General features: G+C 40.5%; 1 protein-coding gene across 1 annotated transcript in view; it reads right to left on the bottom strand.

Moving 5' to 3' along the window:
* Window positions 1-14,853: 14,853 nt before the first annotated feature.
* MLYCD (malonyl-CoA decarboxylase) overlaps window positions 14,854-20,340 on the bottom strand; it is a 44,000-nt gene continuing 38,513 nt past the window's right edge. The window contains exons 5-6 of the mRNA XM_069739201.1: window positions 18,936-19,808; window positions 14,854-16,528 (exon numbers count right to left, since the gene is read on the bottom strand). Of these exons, the coding sequence (XP_069595302.1) occupies window positions 19,275-19,808 (534 nt within the window). The 3' untranslated portion in view covers window positions 14,854-16,528; window positions 18,936-19,274. The remainder of the gene's footprint in view (window positions 16,529-18,935; window positions 19,809-20,340) is intronic.

A 20,340-nucleotide genomic window follows, 5' to 3' on the forward strand; every position in this document is an offset into this window, starting at 1 on the left:
TCCTCTGGCTTTCTTTCAGAAATGGGAAATTGATTTAAATAAATCATTATTGTCAGATGACAGGGATAAGAGTCTTCTCTATACACTCAGATCCTCATTATGCGCGGACTATCAAGAGAGAGGTTATAGACTATTGGCTCGGTGGTACAGATGCCCAGATAACATTCATACTATGTTCCCAAATACCCCTGACACGTGTCGGAGGTGTTGGAAGGTGAGGGGTTTGTACATACACATTTGGTGGTTTTGCCCAAGCATTAAAGGTTTCCGGGAGGATGTTTTTGACCTTCATAATAAGTTATCTATGCACAAAGCTCGACCCAAAATAGAGGTGGCCCTGCTATCTATCTGTGATCTTTCCCTAGCCAAATTTAAGAAAGGCCTCCTCAGACATTTCCTGACAGCGGCACGCAATTTAATACCCCGCTACTGGAAGCAGACGAATTTCTCTTCAAGATCCGAGCTTGTGGCAGAGTTGAACCACCTCTTTAGAATGGAGCAACTGGTTGGTCAGGACACCGGGACTTTGGATAAGGTCCTGAACATATGGGCCCCCTGGATAATGTTTAGGGAGTCCGCAGGACTGACCACGTGGCTCAGTGGAGTGTCTGACTCAAACCATTAATTTCTTCGGATATGGTCTCTTGGGCTGTGAATTAATACGCATTAATATTAATTCCAGGTTGAGTTGGATGGGATTGCGGAGGTTGGATCCCCCCCCCCTCACTCTTCCCCCTCTTGTCTCTTCTTTTTTCTCTGTCTCCTCTTACTTTCCTCTCTTTGTCCATTAATTGTTGTATTAGTTATAAATGTGTTATGGATATGAATAAGATTCCTCTTTCAAATGTTACTAAAACAGCCCCCTTTTTTTTTCTTCCAAAGAGGGGCAATGGAGTCTTTGTATGTGATTGTAATGTTTATTGCATTTCTTTTGATTACAATGTTAATAATTCATATCTCTTCCTAAATTGTACCAATTTGCTATTATTTCACCCTGACGGTATCTGTATAAGTGATATCATTTAATAAACTTGATTTACACCAAAGTTTTCCATTATGATACAAGTTTTTCCACTGGTGGCATCTATTGGTTGCAATTAGTCACTGATTTTTTTATAAAATAAAAATAAAATGATGGATTCTCATTCAACCTTTTTTTTTGTGTTAGTCCCCAAAGGGGACTTTAAGAATAAATTTTTTGATCACTTATGTAACCTACTGTGATACCACTTTCTTCTTTGACGTCCTGCCTGTGGCAGGATCTTGCAGGAGTACCAAGATGGCAATGACGTGATCGTTTATCATTCCACTGGCAGCCATTCATACGGTACCTATGAACGCCCTGTAATTGGCGCCCAAACTAGGATGGCACAAATGACATGCTGGTGTCAGTGATTTCTCTTTTAACCTCTTGAAAGTCACTGATGATGCGGTCTGTGATGGCTGCGGACTTTGATCACTGCAGACCTGGGTGAATAGGCTCAAAGTGTCATGGAGGCAGCAGTAGTTAAAGGGATTGTATTCTTTAAATATTTGTTTAAAGTGAACCTTCAAAAATAGGGTCCCAATGCTGTAACCTCCGGATCCATTGTTTAGTAATTAGACCCCCCAGCAATCATACATTTATCAACCACGTTGCGGAAAGGTAATCAATATATTTGCATGCTATAAATGGTTAAATTGGTTTACGGCTGCCCCCTCAACTAACCTCTCACCATTTGGTGAGGTATTTTCTAGGGTATGTTCACACTTTTCCTGCTGCACGACGTTATATCATCCTTTACAGCAGAGACCAGTATAAAGAAATGAGAAACTTAGGATACAAAGTAAAGCTGCAAAAATCCAGAGCAATTCTCAGTGGGGTCCCCACTGTTCCTACTTTGTATCCCGCTATTGTTTTTCGAGGCAGATGGAGGTAAAATATTTTGTGATTTAAAACTCTTGGTCAGTGACCCAAATGAAATTTGCAGACAACACTGGCTAATCTAACGCTTTAGATGTGCGGTGATCGGGAACCTATTGTTAGGGTATTGTCTTTACGTTCCAAATGCGGCAGAGAATTAGAAAATCTAGAGTTTGTGCCGATGTGAAAAAAAAAAAATCTCTGCTACCCAAAATGATAATCAGATATCAAGCAGGGCTGCAAAGAGTTAATTAACATGTTGGTTTGGGCATTTAAGGCAATGATGCAGCTCTACTATTGTAATCAGTTGCCTGTATGAGGACAAATGCACTCATGCAGAGACATATTTTACAAGTGCAGAAGAAGTCAAGTGCCTATGGCGGCGCTATATTGTGGCGGCACTTATGGAAAAATAAATATATTTTACCTAGTGATGAGTGAAAGTGCTTTGATAAAGTGACAGCTGAGCACGCTTGTGTGCTAGTAAAGTATCTTTGGGGTGCTCGAATACTATGTTGCAGTCGCCGTGGCTGCATGTCTCACAGCTGGTTGACACATGCAGCCACATGCAGCAATTGGGTTTTTGTTAGCAGTGTCAGTATCTCCTAAGTGATGTATATACAGCCATTCTCAGTGTTTCCTATGTGATGTATATTCGGCAGTGTCAGTGTCTCCTCTATAATGTATATACAGTATCTTATGTCATATATATATATACAGCAGTGTCAGTGTATTATATTTGATCTATATACCATAGTCTCTGACACTGCCGTATATACATCACATAGGAAACTGAGACTACTAACACTGTACATATGACGTAAGATACACTGACATTACTGTATATACATCATATAGGATACACCCACTGCTGTGTATACATAACAAAATCCACTAAGACTGTTTTATGTCAACACATAGAGACTGCTGTATATACTTCACATAGGATATACCGAGTCTGTTGTATGAACAACACATAGGAGACAGTGAGTCCTGTATGTACATCATATAGGACACACAGACTGCTATGTGTATGAGTTGCCCTGCCAGGGCAGTAGGGTACTCGGTAACGGGTCTGGTCTCAAAGGGGATGTCACGGTGGCTGCGACCCGGTCCGTGGCCCTGGGGCTCAACGTTAAAGGGGAACAGTCTTTAAAGGGGAAAATGTTTATGAGTCTGTCGTGACGCCACCTGTGGTGTTTGGTCAGTTGTGGGACCGACGCTGCATTGAAGGGGTCCTCTGGGGGATGTTATTGTAGCACTGATGATACACTTCCCACAGGTGAAGCGTGGTCCCCAGGGTCCTAAGGTGTGTGGCAAGGTGGTGAATGCTGCGAATAAGTGGAGGACACAAGTTGTAAGTCTTTACCTGGTTTACTGTAGTTCGCTGGCCACAGTCCAGGGTACCAGGCACTGATGGGGGTAATGCCCGGCCGGGCCTGAGGTAATGGAGGGTTCCTTTGTGCCAGCAGAGGTCCGTGAGCCTTAACTCTAGCGCCGTTAAAGGTGAGGTCCCTGGTGTCTGAAGCTTCCTACAGGTTCTTCCTGTTTTCCCTCTGTCCTGGGACAGGTACCTGCATGACGGGCAGCTTGAGCCGTTTTACAGCGATTGTAACATGCCCTGGGCTCCTTAGTTGCTGCTGCATCTCAGGCGTGGTTCAGGCAGTTAACGTGTAGTGTCGTGCCCTCCGGTTCTGCTCTGTGTCCTAGAGTCCCACAAAAGCCTCGGGATCCCTGTACCCGGTGCTGCGCTTTGGCTCTGAGGGTGCCCGGTCACAGTTCTTCTCTGAGCCCTATTCTTCTCCTTGCTCCTTTCCTCCTCAGGTACTCCACATATAATCCTGTAAGTTGTTCCTCCTTTCCTAGAGGTTGCAGCTCCTCAGTGGCTGCCAGGCCTCTCACGTCTGCTCCAGACATGCTTCCACTTTAGTCACTCTTCCAGACTATCTCCCTGGATTAACTGTCTTTGTCCACTGTCTCTCCCAGACTGTCTAACTCCTCCTACAGGTCAGGATACATATAGCTTAGGGAAGTGCCCCTGAATCTGGGTCCTGAGCTGCCCTTCCTGGCCTGGACTTGGAATGTGTTGCATATGTGTACCTCACCTGGGGAAGAGAACTCCATTGCCTCTGAGCATGACACTACCTTCTCCGAAGCAAAAGCAACATCACTGCAGCAGTTTGATACCTGGGGTGCTGCATGTACATCATAGGATACACTGAGATTGCTGTATATACATATTAATGCATACACTGACACTGCTGTATATACATCGCTGAAAATATTTATACACCACATAGGATACAATGGCAGTGCTGTATATACATCATATAGGTTATACAGATTTGAGACTGCTGTATACATCACATACAAACTGACACTGCTGAATATATATAATTTAGGAGACCAAGACTGCTGTTTATACATCACATAAGATACTGAGATTATTGCATGTAACACATTTGAGACAGACTGCTGTATATATCACATAGCAGACACTGACTGCTGTATATACATCACATAGTAACTAGTGTATGCTATGGGATGTATACAGGAGTCTCAAGTCTGTGTAATCTATATCATGCATATACAGCAGTGTCATTGTATCTTATATGATGTATATCCAGCAGTCTCTTTGTATCTTATGTGATGTATATACAGCAGTTTGTGTATGCTATGTGATGTTTATGCAGCACTTCACATATTTCTTATGTGATTTATAAAGAGCAGTTTTAATATCTCCTATGAGATGTATATACAGCATAGTATATCCTCTAATGTAAAGCAGTCTTACTGTATCCTATGTGATGTATATACTGCAGTCTTTTTGTGATGTATACTGCTGTCTGTGTATTTTATTTGATATTTATTCAACAATCTCAGTGTATCCTCTGATATGTTTACAAAGTCTCAAGTAATTCTATGTAATATATAAAGCACAGTGATGTGTACTGTATGACCTTAGTCTTTTATGTATGTACAACAGTGTTTATGTTTTTCTAATATATACATAAGTCCTAATGTTAGCAATAAACTTGTCACTCAGGATAGTTTGAATGTGTAACAGATTTATTTGGCAATTGTCAAATTTACATTTTGTTCTGTTGAGATCTTCATCAGAACCGATTGCTGTGTGGGAACTGTCACTGTACTCTGTGGTATATACAGCATCATGTATCTTATGTGATGTATATACAGAACTGTCAGTGTACCCTACGTGATGTCTATTCAGCAGTCTGTTTTTTCTTTATTAGGATGCAATGAGACTGCTATAGCAGTCTGTTTATTTTTGACGAAGGAGTTTACTTCCGAAAAGTGCGTCGGGGGTGTGTGCGCTACTTTAGGATTGGTGGACCTTAAAGGTACAGGCCCCTTTTCCTTCATTGATTGTTATTTTTTATTTTGCACCTTATGTGCTACACTGTACTTCATGTGCTGCATTACATTTAATCTATAAATTTGTTATATTGTCATTTTCTTTTGTATTTCATGCATCGTATGTGGTGCATTTTTCTTGTTTATATTTTGCACTTAAGCAGTTTTATTGTTTCATATTTGTGTCTTTTCCATTTTTAATGTTGTATGGTAAGGTGTTAGGACATAACCCTTCCCTCTCTTTTTTTCTATATACATTACATGTTCATGTGCATATTCTTCTGGTTTTGTTCCAGAATATCGAATATTTTTGTCTATGTAAAACAAAATATCAAATGTCTTTGAATGATTTATTTTTGAAGGAGGGCTCTTTTTCTATAATTATGACTCTATTTGATCTTTCTTATGTGATTATTACCAGCTTTATTTACCTTTCCCCTAAATTCGTCTGCTGTTGGTAATATATATATATAATATATACACACCGTATATACTTTAGTATAAGCCGATCTGAGTCTAAGCCGACCGCCCCTAATTTTGCATAAAAAAACTTGGAAAACTTATTGACTCGAGTATAAGCCTAGGGTGGGAAATGCAGCAGCTACCGGTAAATGTTAAAAATAAAAATAGATATCGATAACAGTAAAATAAATTGAGACATCAGAAGGTTAAGTGTTTTTGAATATCCATCTTGAATCAGGAGCCCCATATAATGCTCCATACGGTTCATGATGGGCCCCATAAGATGCTCCATACAAAATACGCCTCATATAATGCTGCACAAATGCGGATTATGGCCCCATAAGATGCCCCATATAATGCTCCATACAGCTCATTATGGCCCCATAAGATGCTCCACATAGTAATGTGCCATATATAATGCTTCTGCTGCAATTTCAAAAAAATGACATATTCACCTTTTGTCGCTGCTCCTCAGCGTCCCGTCTCTCCGCACTGACTGTTCAGGCAGAAGGTGGTGCGCACACTAGTACTTCATTGCGCCCTCTGACCTGAACAGTCGCAGCAAGAGGACATGTAAGATGGGGCAGCGGTGGAATGAGGAAAGGTGACTATGAAATACTCACCTGCTCCTGGTGCGGTCCCTGGTAGCTTCTCCTGGACAGATGGTCTCCTCTGTTCAGCGGTCACTGGTAGTGCTCATTACAGTAATGAGTATGTGGCTCCACCCCTATGGGAGTGGAGTTCATATTCATTACTTTAATGAGCGGTACCATGTCACTGCTGAACCGAGGAAGAAGCTGTTGGCGCCGGAGACCGTGGGACATGCACGGACTGCGTCAGGAGCACGGGGAGCTGGTGAGTATGTGACCGTTGTTGCTCCCCCTCACCCGCCGACCATGACTTGGGTCTAAGCCGAGAGGGGCACTTTCAGCCTATTTTTTTGGGGTGAAAATTTTGGCTTATACTCGTGTGTATATATATCCAAGTACTTTATATACTCGAGTATAAGTCGAGATTTTTCAGCCCATTTTTTTTTGACTGAAAGTTCCCCTCTCGGCTTATACTTGAGTCATACCCAGGGGTTGGCAGGGGAGGGTGAGCAGGGGCTGTGTAATTCTACTCACCTACTGCTGGTGCGGTTCCTGGATGTCCCTGCTTCTTCCAGCACTGCAGATTCTTTGTGTACTGAGCGGTCCCATGGTACTGCTCAATACAGTAATGAATATGCGTCTACACCTCCCATAGAGGTGGAGGCGCATATTCATTATTGTAATGAGCGGTAACAATTACTGCTCACTACAGGAAGATGCAGCGGTGGAGGAAGCAGGGACGTTCAGGGACTGCATCAGCAGTAGGTGAGTATATGGGGAGGGGAGTGCTGCGCGATATTTTCCGCTCCTTGTTCTGGTGCGGCTTTGTCTTCAGTGTCCTCTGGCAGTGATGCTCAGGTCAGAGGGTGCCGTGATGTAGTCAGTGCGCGTCCTCTGCTGAATGTCAGTGCTAAAGATGGAGCCGAACCGGAACGAGGAGCAGGTAATTATTGAAAGTTCTGGGTGTCCTGAGTGAAGAGAGGTGAGTATGTTTTTTTTTTTGGTATGGCAGCAAAAGCATAAGGGGCAAGTGACTGTATGGATGATGTTATGGGGTCCTATCACTTGTGCAGCACTATATAGGGCAAATATCTCTATGGAGCATCTTATGAGGCCCTTATTAACGTTTATGCAGGATTATATGAGGCATATTTTAATATGGAGCATCTAATGGGGCCATCAAACTTTATGGAGTATTATATGGAGCTCCTGATTCAATATGGATATTCCAAAACACTTAACCTACTGATGTGTCAATTATTTTTACTTTTATTGTTATATTTTTTTACTTTTGAAATTTACCGGTATCTGCTGCATTTCCCACCCTAGGCTTATACTCGAGTCATTAAGTTTTCCCGTTTTTTTTTTTTGCAAAATTAGGGGGTTGGCTTATACTTGAGAATATCCGGTATATTAATTTTTGCAAGTTTCTTACTATGTGCTCATTTTGGTATCGAACTATTGTTTGTGATTTTTTTTAATTAAGTAAAGGCTTTTTTGTTTGAATATTTATTTGTCTGGTACTTCTTGTTGTCCACTGATCTGGGTAAATTTTGTTTTTTTTTCCTCTATGTGTTGTATGTATGGCAGTATCAGGATACTGTAATACTACTGTTATCTATTGCCCATACTATGTAATATATATGGTCCAGTCTACCTTTTGAACAGAGGTGGACGCAACTGCACAGTGATCTAATAGATGTTTGTTTCTGTATGTGATCTACAGCAGTGTTTGTGTACTTTATGTAATATTTGCAACCCACTCATGAGTATGGTATGTGATTATATCTCTCTCTCTCTCTCTCTCTCTCTCTCTCTCTCTCTCTATATATATAGTACAGACTAACATTTTGGACACATTTTCTCATTTGAAGTTTTTTCTGTATTTTCATGACTGAAAATTGTACATTCACACTGAAGGCATCAAATTTATGAATTAACACATGTGGAATTATATACTTAACAAAAAAGTGTGAAACAACTGAAAATATGTCTTATATTCTATGTTTTTCAAAGTAGCCACTTTTTGATTTGATGATTGCTTTGCCCACTTTTGGCATTCTCTTGATGATGTTCAAGAGGTAGTCACCGGGAATGGTCTTCCAACAATCTTGAAGGAGTTCCCAGAGATGCTTAGCACTTGTTGGCCCTTTTGCCTTCACTCTGCGGTCCAGGTCACCCCAAGGCATCTCGGTTGGGTTCAGGTCTGGTGAGTGTGGAGGCCAGGTCATCTGGCGAAGTACCCCATCACTCTTCTTCTTGGTCAAATAGCTCTTACACAGCTTGGAGGTGTGTTTGGGGTCTCTGTCCTGTTGAAAAATAAATGATGGTCCAACTAAACGCAAACCGGATGGAATAGCATGCCGCTGCAAGATGCTGTGGTAGCCATGCTGGTTCAGTGTGCCTTCAATTTTGAATATATTCTCTTCAGTGTCACCAGCAAAGCACCCCCACACCATCTTCTCCATGCTTCACGGTGGGAACCAGGCATGTAGAGTCCATCCGTTCACCTTTTCTGCGTCGCACAAAGACACGGTGGTTGGAACCAAAGATCTCAAATTTGGACCCATCAGACCAAAGCACAGATTTCCACTGGTCTAATGTACATTACTTGCGTTCTTTAGCCCAAACAAGTCTCTTCTGCTTGTTGCCTGTCCTTAGCAGTGGTTTCCTAGCAGCTATTTTACCATGAAGGCCTGCTGCACAAAGTCTCCTCTTAACAGTTGTTGTAGAGATGTGTCTGCTGCTAGAACTCTGTGTGGCATTGACCTGGTCTCCAATCTGAGCTGCTGTTAACCTGCGATTTCTGAGGCTGGTGACTCGGATAAACTTATCCTCAGAAGCAGAGGTGACTCTTGGTCTTCCTTTCCTGGGGCGGTCCTCATGTGAGCCAGTTTCTTTGTAGCGCTTGATGGTTTTTGCCACTGCACTTGGGGACACTTTTAACGTCTTCCCAATTTTTTGGACTGAATGACCTTTATTTCTTAAAGTAATGATGGCCACTGGTTTTTCTTGACTTAGCTGTTTTTTTTCTTGCCATAAGCCAAATTCTAATAGTCTATTCAGTAGGACTATCAGGTGTGTTTTTTCCAGGCTTTTGCACAACACAACTGCTGCTGGTCTGAACCCCATTTTTAAGGCACGAAATCCCAGTTATTAAACCTGACAGGGCACATCTGTGAAGTGAAAACCATTCCCGGTGACTACCTCTTGAAGGTCATCAAGAGAATGCCAAGAGTGTGCAAAGCAGTCATCAAAGCAAAAGGTGGCTACTTTGATGAACCTAGAATATAAGACATATTTTCAGTTGTTTCACACTTTTTTGTTAAGTATATTATTCCACATGTGTTAATTCATAGTTTTGATGCCTTCAGTGTGAATGTGCAATTTTCATAGTCATGAAAACAGTGAAAATTCTTTAAATGAGAAGGTCTGTCCAAACTTTGTACTGTATATGTGTGTGTGTATATATATTGTGTACTATTAATATTTGTGAGTGTCCTCAGATCCAGTAATATTGAACAGTCTCCATTCCCCTCTGTGTTTAAGTAAGTTAGAGATGAATGTGATACCTCTACTCTAGATAGAGGAAGGGAAGATAGTGTAATCATATTATCAATCAAGAAACTTGAGGACAGAAATATATTGAAATCTTTGATATTGTTGTAGTGGTTTGGTTTATTCGGTTTTTTTGCCAAGAAAATGGCTTTGGTCCATGGAGGTGTTTGTCTTGGACAACTTTGAATCTTAGAATGATAGAGTTTGAAGGAACCTCCTGGGTCATGTTGTCTAATTCTATGTTCTGAGTAGGAGTCACTAAATCATCTCACCATTATGGAAGGAGACCTCACCACCTCTTGTGGCAGCTTGTTCCACTTATTGATCTTTTTTTTTTTTTTGTTAATTTGTATCTCCTCCCATTCAGTTTAATCCCCTTAAGTCTTTTGTTGTGCAAATGAGAATCAAGATGATTATTCTATGATGTGACAGCCCTTGGGATATTTGTAGATAGTTATTAAGTCTCCTCTCAGTCTTCTTTTTTGCAAGTTAAACATTTCCAAATCCTGTAATCGTTTCTTACAGGACATGGTTTGTAGATGGGTCACCATTCTGGTTGTTCTTCTCTGAATTTGCTTTAGTTTGTTTTTTTTTTTTTTTAAATGTGGTGCTCAAAACTATACACAGTATTGCAGATGAGGTGTGTGCAAAGAGGGACAGAGGGCAGTAATGATTTTGTGTGATCTAGACTATATGCTTCTGTTAATACATCTCAGAATGTTATTTGTATTTTTAGTTGTTGTTGTATTATACTGTTTATTCCTGTTCTGTTTTTGATTTATTAGTATCTTCAAGTGTTTTTTACATGTGCTGTTGCTTATCCCGATTTTTTTTTTTTTTTTGTTTTCTTGGTTGCCTGCCTGTTTTTCTTCTTGTTTTGCTGATTTTAACACACAGGTGGCTTAATGTGTCCATTTGGATGTGATCATTTTCTGTTTGCATTTGTCTTCTGACTCCTAATTGTCTTCACCTGTGTGTAATTGGACTTCCTGCTGAGCCTCCTCCTTCTTCTCACACACCTGGCCTCGTTGGTGTGCCCTTAGTTGACTATAAATGTAGTGGCCTAGGTCTGTGTGACCGTGGTCTGTCTCCTAAGGATGTCTCGATAAGGATGCAGCAGAAATAGTTACAGAAATAGGAGACAGAAGGAGCAGAAGGTAAGACTAAACTCTTGACTACATTTAACTCAATTACTACAGCTAAACATAATCTCTTTAAACACAACCACAACAAAAATTTAGCCTTAATTACGTCACCTCCTTGCCCTAGCCTTACTGCTGACTACATATCTCACTATCAAAAACTCACACAGCTAATAACTCTAATTAATACACCCTCATGGCACTCAAAAAGCTATATAAACAACAAACACTAAACTACATTACATCCATGCTCTTAACACCCACCACCCTGCACACTATGAATCTAGCCAGAATGCCAACTCCTTCAAAAAACAACTCAATGGGAACAACAACCTCTTTACATCTCAAAATTAACTGTAAAGGCAATCACAAATACAGAGCTTACACTCACAAACACTAACTCCCCTACTGACCTATGTAACAACAGTCTCACAAACTCATGTCACTTACATCATCTTATGGACTTTATCCAGTCCTCCTAATCAACCACAAACGGACATACATTAGACATACACTTTACCAGTCTCTACTCCCTATCTAACTTCACAACCTCCCGCTCACTCTATCTAACCACCATCTACTTACATTCTCATCATTTTCCTCCCCTATCACCAATATCCAGCAACATACACCCCCCAACAAAAAGATCACACATCTAGACACTCACATATTCGAGTAGACCAATATCCTCCATAGCTTCACTCCACAACAGACAATCCACTAGTTTAGACAATGCCAGTCTGGCATCAGCCATCTACTCAGTAGCCCCTGTCACACTCAGCAGAGAGCAAACAATCAATAGACAAGCCTACACAATAAACAAAAAACAAACCAACAACAAAAACACAATTACACAAACACATTAGAACAAAACAAACTCACTAAACAACTTCACCTCAATCAAACAAAAAACACCCCCATTCAAATCAGCTCTTAACTCCACTTAACAGGCCTCCTTCACATCCCTTGTATCTTCCTTAACCCACAACCCTAAACACTTGGAAAACACTTTAAACTCCCTCATCTACCCCTTCAAACTTACCTAATCTCTGGCAAGAAAGTTGCCACACACTTCAAAAACAAAATAGAACAAACAAGGCAATTCTTTCTTAGCCCACCACAAAAACCGCTTTAGTATACCACACCATTACACTAACCCCATAACCTCCCTCTCCAAAATCAATTAACAACAGCTTGCCCATCTTCTCACAAAATCACAAATAATCACTTATACACATAACCCTATCCCACCTCCTCCACATACTCACAACTACACCTATCCCATCCCTACCATATCTCCTCAATCTATCACTAACTTCTGGTACCTTCCCCTCTACTTTCAAACATGCCATAATCACACCTATCCTCAAAAAGCCATCCCTTGACCAGACCGCTATGTCCAACAATCACCACATATCTTTGCTAACATTTGCTTCTAAACTCCAGGAGCAAAACACCCATACTAAACTTTACTCTCACTTTACATCTAACTCTCTCTTTTACACCCTACAATCTTACTTCCCTCAACAACATTACACTAATACTGCCATCAACAAGACTACAAACTACTGTACCTACTTACAGCAAAAGATAACAGACAATTCTCCATACTCCTCCTAGACCTCTCCTATGCCTTAACACAGTTGACCACTGCCTTGTACTACAGATCCTCTTATCCTTTCAAGTCAAATACCTTGCCCTATCCTAGATCTCCTCATACCTTAAACACACATTTAGCATTTCCTTCTACCACACTACCCCATCAGCTCACCCTCTCTGGTAATACCCCTCAAAGCTCTGTTCTAAAACCTTTACTCATCTCCATCCATACCCTTAACCTTGAACAACTCATAAAATACTATGGCTTCCAGTACCATCTATATGCCAATAGCACTCAGATCTACCTCTCTGGCCCAGATGTCACCTCTCTACTGTCCAGAATCCCAGAGTGTCTATCAGCCATATCCTCTTTCTTCTCCTCTCGCTTCCTCAAACTCAATGTCAACAAATCTGAACTACTTTTCTTTCCTCCATCTCACATATCTTCCCTACCTGATCTATCTTTCACAATAAATTAAATCACACTTTACGCTAGCAAAAAACCTTAGCAAACTAACCCTTAACTCTGCCCTGTCCTTGAAACCAAACATCTAAGCTCTCACCACCTCCAGATCCAACATACTTACACAATCCATCCTTTCATAATCCATCGCTAACAAAATGCTTGGCTATGCCATAATCATCTCCCACCTCAACTACTGCAACATCCTCCTCTGTGAACTACCTTCTAACACCCCCCCCAATCCATACTTAAACCTGATGGATAACTAATATATCTCTCTCCTCGCTACACTCCTGCTTACCCTCTTTGCAAATCCCTTCACTGGCTCACAATATTCCAGTGTATCCAGTTTAAACTACTAATACTGACCTACAAAACCATCCATAACCTTTCTCCTCCATATACTTCTAAACTAATCTCTCAATATCTTTCCTCAGGTAAGCTCCAGTCCTCCAAAGAACTCCTCACCTCCAAGCTTATTCTATCCTCACCAATCGCCTCAAAGACTTCTCCCAAGTATCCCCCAACATATCCAGTTATCCACATTTGGATCCTGAACCTAAAAACCCATCTCTTCAAGAAAACCTACAGCCTGCAATGACCACACAGCCACCTCAACACCATCAGAGCTACTGAAACTACAAACCTACTGTCTCCATCCCCACCATCCTGTAAAATGTAAGCCCGCAAGGGCCGGGTCCTCTAACCTCTATACCAGTCTGTCATTGTTAGTTTATTTACTGTAAGTGATATTTGTATTTTGACATAACCTCATCTCATGTACAGCACCATGGAATAAATGGTGCTATATAAAAAAAAAAAAAAAAACACCAAACTCACCCAAACATACAATAATAATGACCCAAGTCCCCCTTACAACAAAAAAATAGCTGAACAATACAGAAACACATAACCACTTATGTAAAGTTCTTGCCTAACTAACTTTAAAGCCAGCAAACCTCACAGCACCATAGTCAGCTGCTTGAAAATGGAGAAGACATTTAAAAAAAGATCTTTTGAAAAATTGATTGTTTTCACAAGCCCTTTTCATTTTTAAAAATTAAAACTTAATTTAAAATATTTAGTAGACATAGCAATTTGATGCTCCGACGTGCACAATAAAGATTTCGAAAAAAGATTGAGCAATGAAATCCCCAGAAAAAGGACATAGAAGAATATAGGAAATAGAAAAAAATAAAACCACATTGTGGCTTGTCTAGATGGAACAAACTTTGTAAAAAACCTTCATTCCCAATTATTAGGCCATGAAAATCTGACAATCAAGCAAAATTCATATTCATCAAATGATCAGGTCACTGGTGCCAACACAATAATCAACAGTATCCATAAAGATAGCCCATCAAGATCTGATCGATTAGGGGGTACAACACCCCACCAATTGGCTTCAGCAGAAAGTTCTCAGATACAGCCAGGTGCTACAGCGCAACCTCCTATTGGAATAGTCAAGAAGTCCCTACTGCTCCTTCCACTAACGGCTGATCGGTAGGGATGCCGCTCTAAACAACTATTACCGACAATAGCTGATATTCATGGGCCATCAAGAAAAAAACCCCTTTAAGTACAAGACCTACAAAGCAATTAAATGAGATGTTGGGTGTTAAAAGAATAGTTTGTTTTGTTTCACTACACCATAGGTTGGGTCTACCATTGCCTACTCAATACCAGACACAAGGGTAGAGCCATTTCTAGAAAATCCCTTACATCAACCCTCAAAAAATCAATATATTGTCAATGTCAATGTTGGCATCAAATTTAGTTTTTATTTTTAGGCTAAAACATTCAAATACAAAGTTGATGCAACACAAAAGAGTTTGACAGACGATGCAAAGTCACCCGTCAGACACCAGCGGATTAGCAGACATCTTTCATCTCCGAGAACTTCATCTGTGTGGTCACTGTTTGTGGATGTCATTTTGATCCACCGCTCAAGACAAGCCTTATTGATTGCCGGATAATGCAGGAGAAGAGATTGACGGTTCTTTATTTCCCCACTGCCGTCAGCTTTTTATAAGTCCGCTCCTGGCACTCCTTAGTAATTGAGCGTTAGATATGCACAGCGTAAGCAGGAAGCATTTAAAACCCAATCAGTTATCGACACAAAAAGGAGAGAGAGAAAAAACAAATCAATAGGAAGTTTAAAACAGCAAAGAAAAACTTTGACAAACTGCTTTCTTAAATTTTGGCACTTAATGACCCCATTTTTATGTCTTATTAGGTAAATTGATGTCACAGTAGGAGAGAGTGAGTGTATGTGTGTGTGGAGGGGGCCGGGGGGAATCTCCCATTTAGCACTCACCTTCCACTCACTATTTAATTGGACAGCATGTAATTCGATTATTTTTCTGTAGGGAAAATAAACACTTCACCAAGATCAGCCATTCAAGGAGCTAAGCATCTGCTGAACAGAAGACCACTCAAAAGTGAGCCACCCCATTAAAGGGACTCTGTCACCTGAATTTGGAGGGAACAATCTTCAACCATAGGAGCAGGGTTTTCAGGTGTTTGATTCACCCTTTCCTTACCCACTGGCTGCAATATTGGATTGAAGTTCATTCTCTGTCCTCCATAGTACACGCCTGCACAAGGTCAAGCCAAATTCAGGTGACAGGTTCCCTTTAAAGTAGGTAATCTCTGAAACACTCAAACATTTGCAAGAATAAGAGATCCTAGCTGCAAAATATCAACTTGGTAGGAAAAAGGCTTCCTGTGGACCTGACCAATTCCTTTAAAAAAAAAAGGGATCTACACTTTATTTCCAAAAAATATATATCTAACATGTATTGCTAACTGTGACCAACTTCACACACAACAAAAAACAAAATAAAGTGCATTAAATCATTACATAGACTAGAGGACATAAAAAAGTGACTTTAAAATAAGTGCAAATTAAGAGACAAATAAAGCAAAAGTTGAAAAGACAGGCAAAAAAAAATGCACTCATGTAATAATGCACGGCATATCCATAGGGTGTACCATAAAGGCCTGATAGATGCAAGTCCCTTCTCTGGGGAAGGGGAGATCTGTTCACAAAAACCACAATGTAATCCCCTGCAAACTTGCCATATGCAAATCTGCAGAGAAAATCATCATGGTCTGCCATACAACACAACTGTTAAGACATAAACTGCAAATAAACTCACTTATACCACTTTAATATCAACTAATAAATTGAAGGGTTGTCTAGGGAACAAAAAAAAAAAACATGGCCACTTTCTTCCAGAAACAATCACTCCATTCCCAAAATTGTAGGCAGCACCATTTTGACAGTTTGCCTGAACCACTGTCTATCAAACCATACTGTGCTTCACTCACCCTCCCCAAGTCCAGCACCAATGTCTGTTGGTGCAGTGGCTGAGAGCAGCGGGCGCTGATAAGACATAGAGGATATAGGGAGAATGAGCAAAGGACATTAACCCTTATCCGGCTGAATAGGTACAATTGTAACTATTCCGTTTTAAAATTGCAATAACTTTTTTTTGAAAAGACGTAGAGGGCTGAAATTTCGTGACATCTCTACATTTTTGGTGCAGAATATATTGGCCAAATTTCAATAAAATATCTCCACCCGCTTCCGAGATAAGGGGTCGAGATCTTTTTGCATCCATAACAAGCTGCATAGGTACAAATGTACCTCATATATTTTGAATGAAGATAATGCAAGGGAAAAAGCATAAATTTTTTTTTAATGATAATGCTATTTAACTATTATAAACAAGTAAAAAACTGTTCATTTACATTATAAAAGAAAATGTAAGAAACTTTTTTTTATTGATTTTCTTTGCAAGTAATGCATGTTGGCTTTGCTACAGAGTGTTCATCGCAAATGGGTTTCACACAAACCACACAAGACTTTCTAGTCTTGCGTTGTTTTCGCCTCAGGTCTCTGCAGACATAGCAACTACCAACAACAGGGGAGGGTCCACGACTACCATGAGGTATTTTGGGGCCAGCTGCTGGCTGCGATGCTACCACAATGCATCGTCCAAGCACCATTTCTACTGCACCTCGAAGCAAATGGTTTCTCATTATCATTTTGTTTGTACTACGATCTTCAATTGCAATCATACACAGCTGATTTGCGAGATCTTTCAGGAACTTTCTTCGTTGATCCTTTGCCCTGAAGCTTGGATTGTGTTCTCTGTAGATGATGTAGGATGCTAACCCACTGACATCAATCATATTGTAGAAAAATGCCAAAGTCCAACGTGATGTTCGTCGTTTCACAGTGTACTCTCCCAACATTTTATCCATAACATCAACGCCACCTTTTGTTATGTTGTAGTATTTTATTATCTCTGGCTTGGCTGCTTGTGTCTCTTCAACTTCTCCCGTCATGTGCATAGATGATAGAAGCACGACTGATTTGTTCTTCTTTGGTACATATGAACAGACTGTTGCATCATGATTGTAGGCAAAATTTGTCGAGTATACAGGCCTTTCTTTGGCAGGCTGCATGTTGTTAGGTAGGAACCTTTTGTTTTTTCTCACTGTACCAACTAGTGTCATGTTCCAGGAGTTCAATACCTTAGCTAGTTCCATGGTTGTAAAGAAGTTATCGGTGGTGACATTTCTTCCAGAGCCTTTATACGAGCTCACTAGGTCCAATACTGTTCGTTCTCCAATGTTTACTTGTTGCTTGAATGTTTTTTGTGGTGGCCGTTTGGAAGAATCAGGAAAACGTTGTACCAGTTCGTTGTTGTAAGCATCACAAACTCTCTTGGCCTTTCGATTCGTTTCCCGTAATATGATGTCACACATCTCGGGAGTCATGATGGACTTGAATAGCTCTTTTGCTGTATATAGGTTGCTGATTGCTGCAGGGCCACCTCTTTGTCGTAGGACATTACGAGATTTTGTTTGTGCATTTGGCAGTGGATTACTGCACCATTGAGTTTCATCCTTAGCAGTCCAAATGTCGCCTGCACTTTGAGGCACAGAATCATCCTCAACACTTTCGTCTGATTCGTATTCATTTTCATGCTCTATGACCATTTCTTGTTCAATGTCTGAATCTTCTTCAGTAACATCCACTTGTGGTACATAGTTTTCATCATCAGATGGAACATATGATTCATCCTCATGCTCAGAATCAGATTCTTCTAGCATTCGCATTATTTCGTCAGACGTAAATCTGTAAATATGAAAAAATGTCAAATAAATAATTTTCCGAAATACTACATTATTGGCTTTTCACAAAATTATACTAACCTGCAAACACGTTTTCTTGGATTATGGCGGAAACTAGATCCAGCATTACTATCACTCATGATGACTTGCTAGATGAATTTTGGCTTCGTATTTTGTGCTGAATATAAATAAAACATCGTAAAACAATATGTAGATACTAATTATTATCCATTTTTCGTATAAAAATTATACCTATAGTGATAAGTTTCATACAAAATATATGTAAGCCAAGTCCAGGCTGAAAGACAATTTGACTGTTCTGTCCCCACATAATGAGAATAAAGGTATAACTGGCTGTTAGATGCTGTGAGACTTTCCTACCTTCGTTTCCAAGAAATTGAAGACTTCACAAGCCTAGAAATGTGTGCTCACAGCAATGAGATGAACAGCAAAATGGCTAATGAGAGGAGGGAGGCAGGAAGACAAGTAGAAGCCACTCCCAGTTTGAATTAACTTAATTGACAGCAACATAAGTGACCAGTAACAACACTGAACAATAGATATCAGCATAACATTTGTAGCTGAATGAACTTTAGTTTCTGAAACCAAGTAAAGTCTTCCCACAGTGGAGGTATATGTGAAGGTACAATTGTACCTATGCAGCCTGTTAAGGTTGTAAAATTATGCAGCCTGACAAGGGTTAAAAAAAAAATGCACCCGGGAGCCACAAACGAGGAAACCTGCAATCCTGCACACAACCTGTCGACATGTGCAGTGGTCTTTTTATGGAAAAAAGCGGCCATGTTTTGCAAATCAAGCACAACTTTAAAGATTGCAATAATTTACATTACAAAAAAAAAAACAACAAAAAACCCAATATGAACATGAAATCATATCTTTAAAATGTCTCTTGTTCAATCAATCACAAGACAAGGCATCATATGGCAAAAGCACAACCAACCGCCAAGCGGACAGTACTTGGTACTGAGCTCAACCATTCCCGGCTCCTGACTTTCGCTGCAGACCGTTCCCATCTACAGCTTGCTGTCCTTTCTGAATTGAGAAACCAAGTTGAGCACTTGTTCGGAGGCCTCGATGTGCTTCACGCAGAGGTATCTGGCACTATTCACCGACGTGTCCTCTAAGAAGTAGCGGTAGTTGACCATCATGCCACAGGAGGCCACAGCGCCCCGCGGACTTGTATCGGCCATCCAGTTCAGTCGCCATAGGACGGCCCCGTTTTGTAAATGGAAATTTGCAACAGGGTTTAAGGCAAAACCACGATGCTTCTCTCCGTACAAGTACCAAGCGCAGAGCCTCATCAGAGGGGCCTCCAGCACCTTCACCAGTCTCTCCGACTTCATCCACTCATTGCTGGTAAAGAGGCGTTTCAGGGTTTCCACAGCCGGTAACCCTGTGATGTCCGATATCTCCTTACACTCAGATTCCAAAAACAGCTCGGTCCGTCCCAATTCTTTGGTTTGTGAGTTGAAAGCACCGAGGAGCCATTTGGTAAATCCAGGGATTGGGGATAAACTGCTAAACTCGGATAATTGGGAAAACTCTCCCTGCAAAAAAAAATGGGAAAGAAAGTAGACATTATTTGACATCTATAGATCCATTCTTAGTCTTAGATCAGGTATTTAAAGTAATCAAAGTAAGCATATTTTTCCCACTATAAGACGCACCTAGGTTTTAGAGGAAGAAATTACAAAGTAAAACATGTAAGCAATATTTACCCTTTTTCCTTTCCTGTTATATTATATAAATTTAAAAAATAAAGACTGTATATATATAAAAAAAAAAAAATTAAGCAAAAAAATGGGTTCAGTTCTGTACATAATATCTCCTATCCTGGTTTATATGGTCCCCTCATCCCATCCAGGTAGAAATGATCCCCCCATCCCAGTATGCATGGCCCCATCAGAATTCTAATATGATTGGTCCCCATCCCAATCCTGGTATGCATGGCCCAATCCTTATAATTGGACTCCACCCCAAGAAGAAAAAAAATATATATATATATTCCACTTACCTTCCCGGCGCTCCCTCACAGCATCCTCTTCCAGTGCCAGCAGCTGCTTTATGCTTGTAAACAGT

This window comes from Ranitomeya imitator, chromosome 9 (genome assembly GCF_032444005.1).
Source record: "Ranitomeya imitator isolate aRanImi1 chromosome 9, aRanImi1.pri, whole genome shotgun sequence".
NCBI classification, from domain to species: domain Eukaryota; kingdom Metazoa; phylum Chordata; class Amphibia; order Anura; family Dendrobatidae; genus Ranitomeya; species Ranitomeya imitator.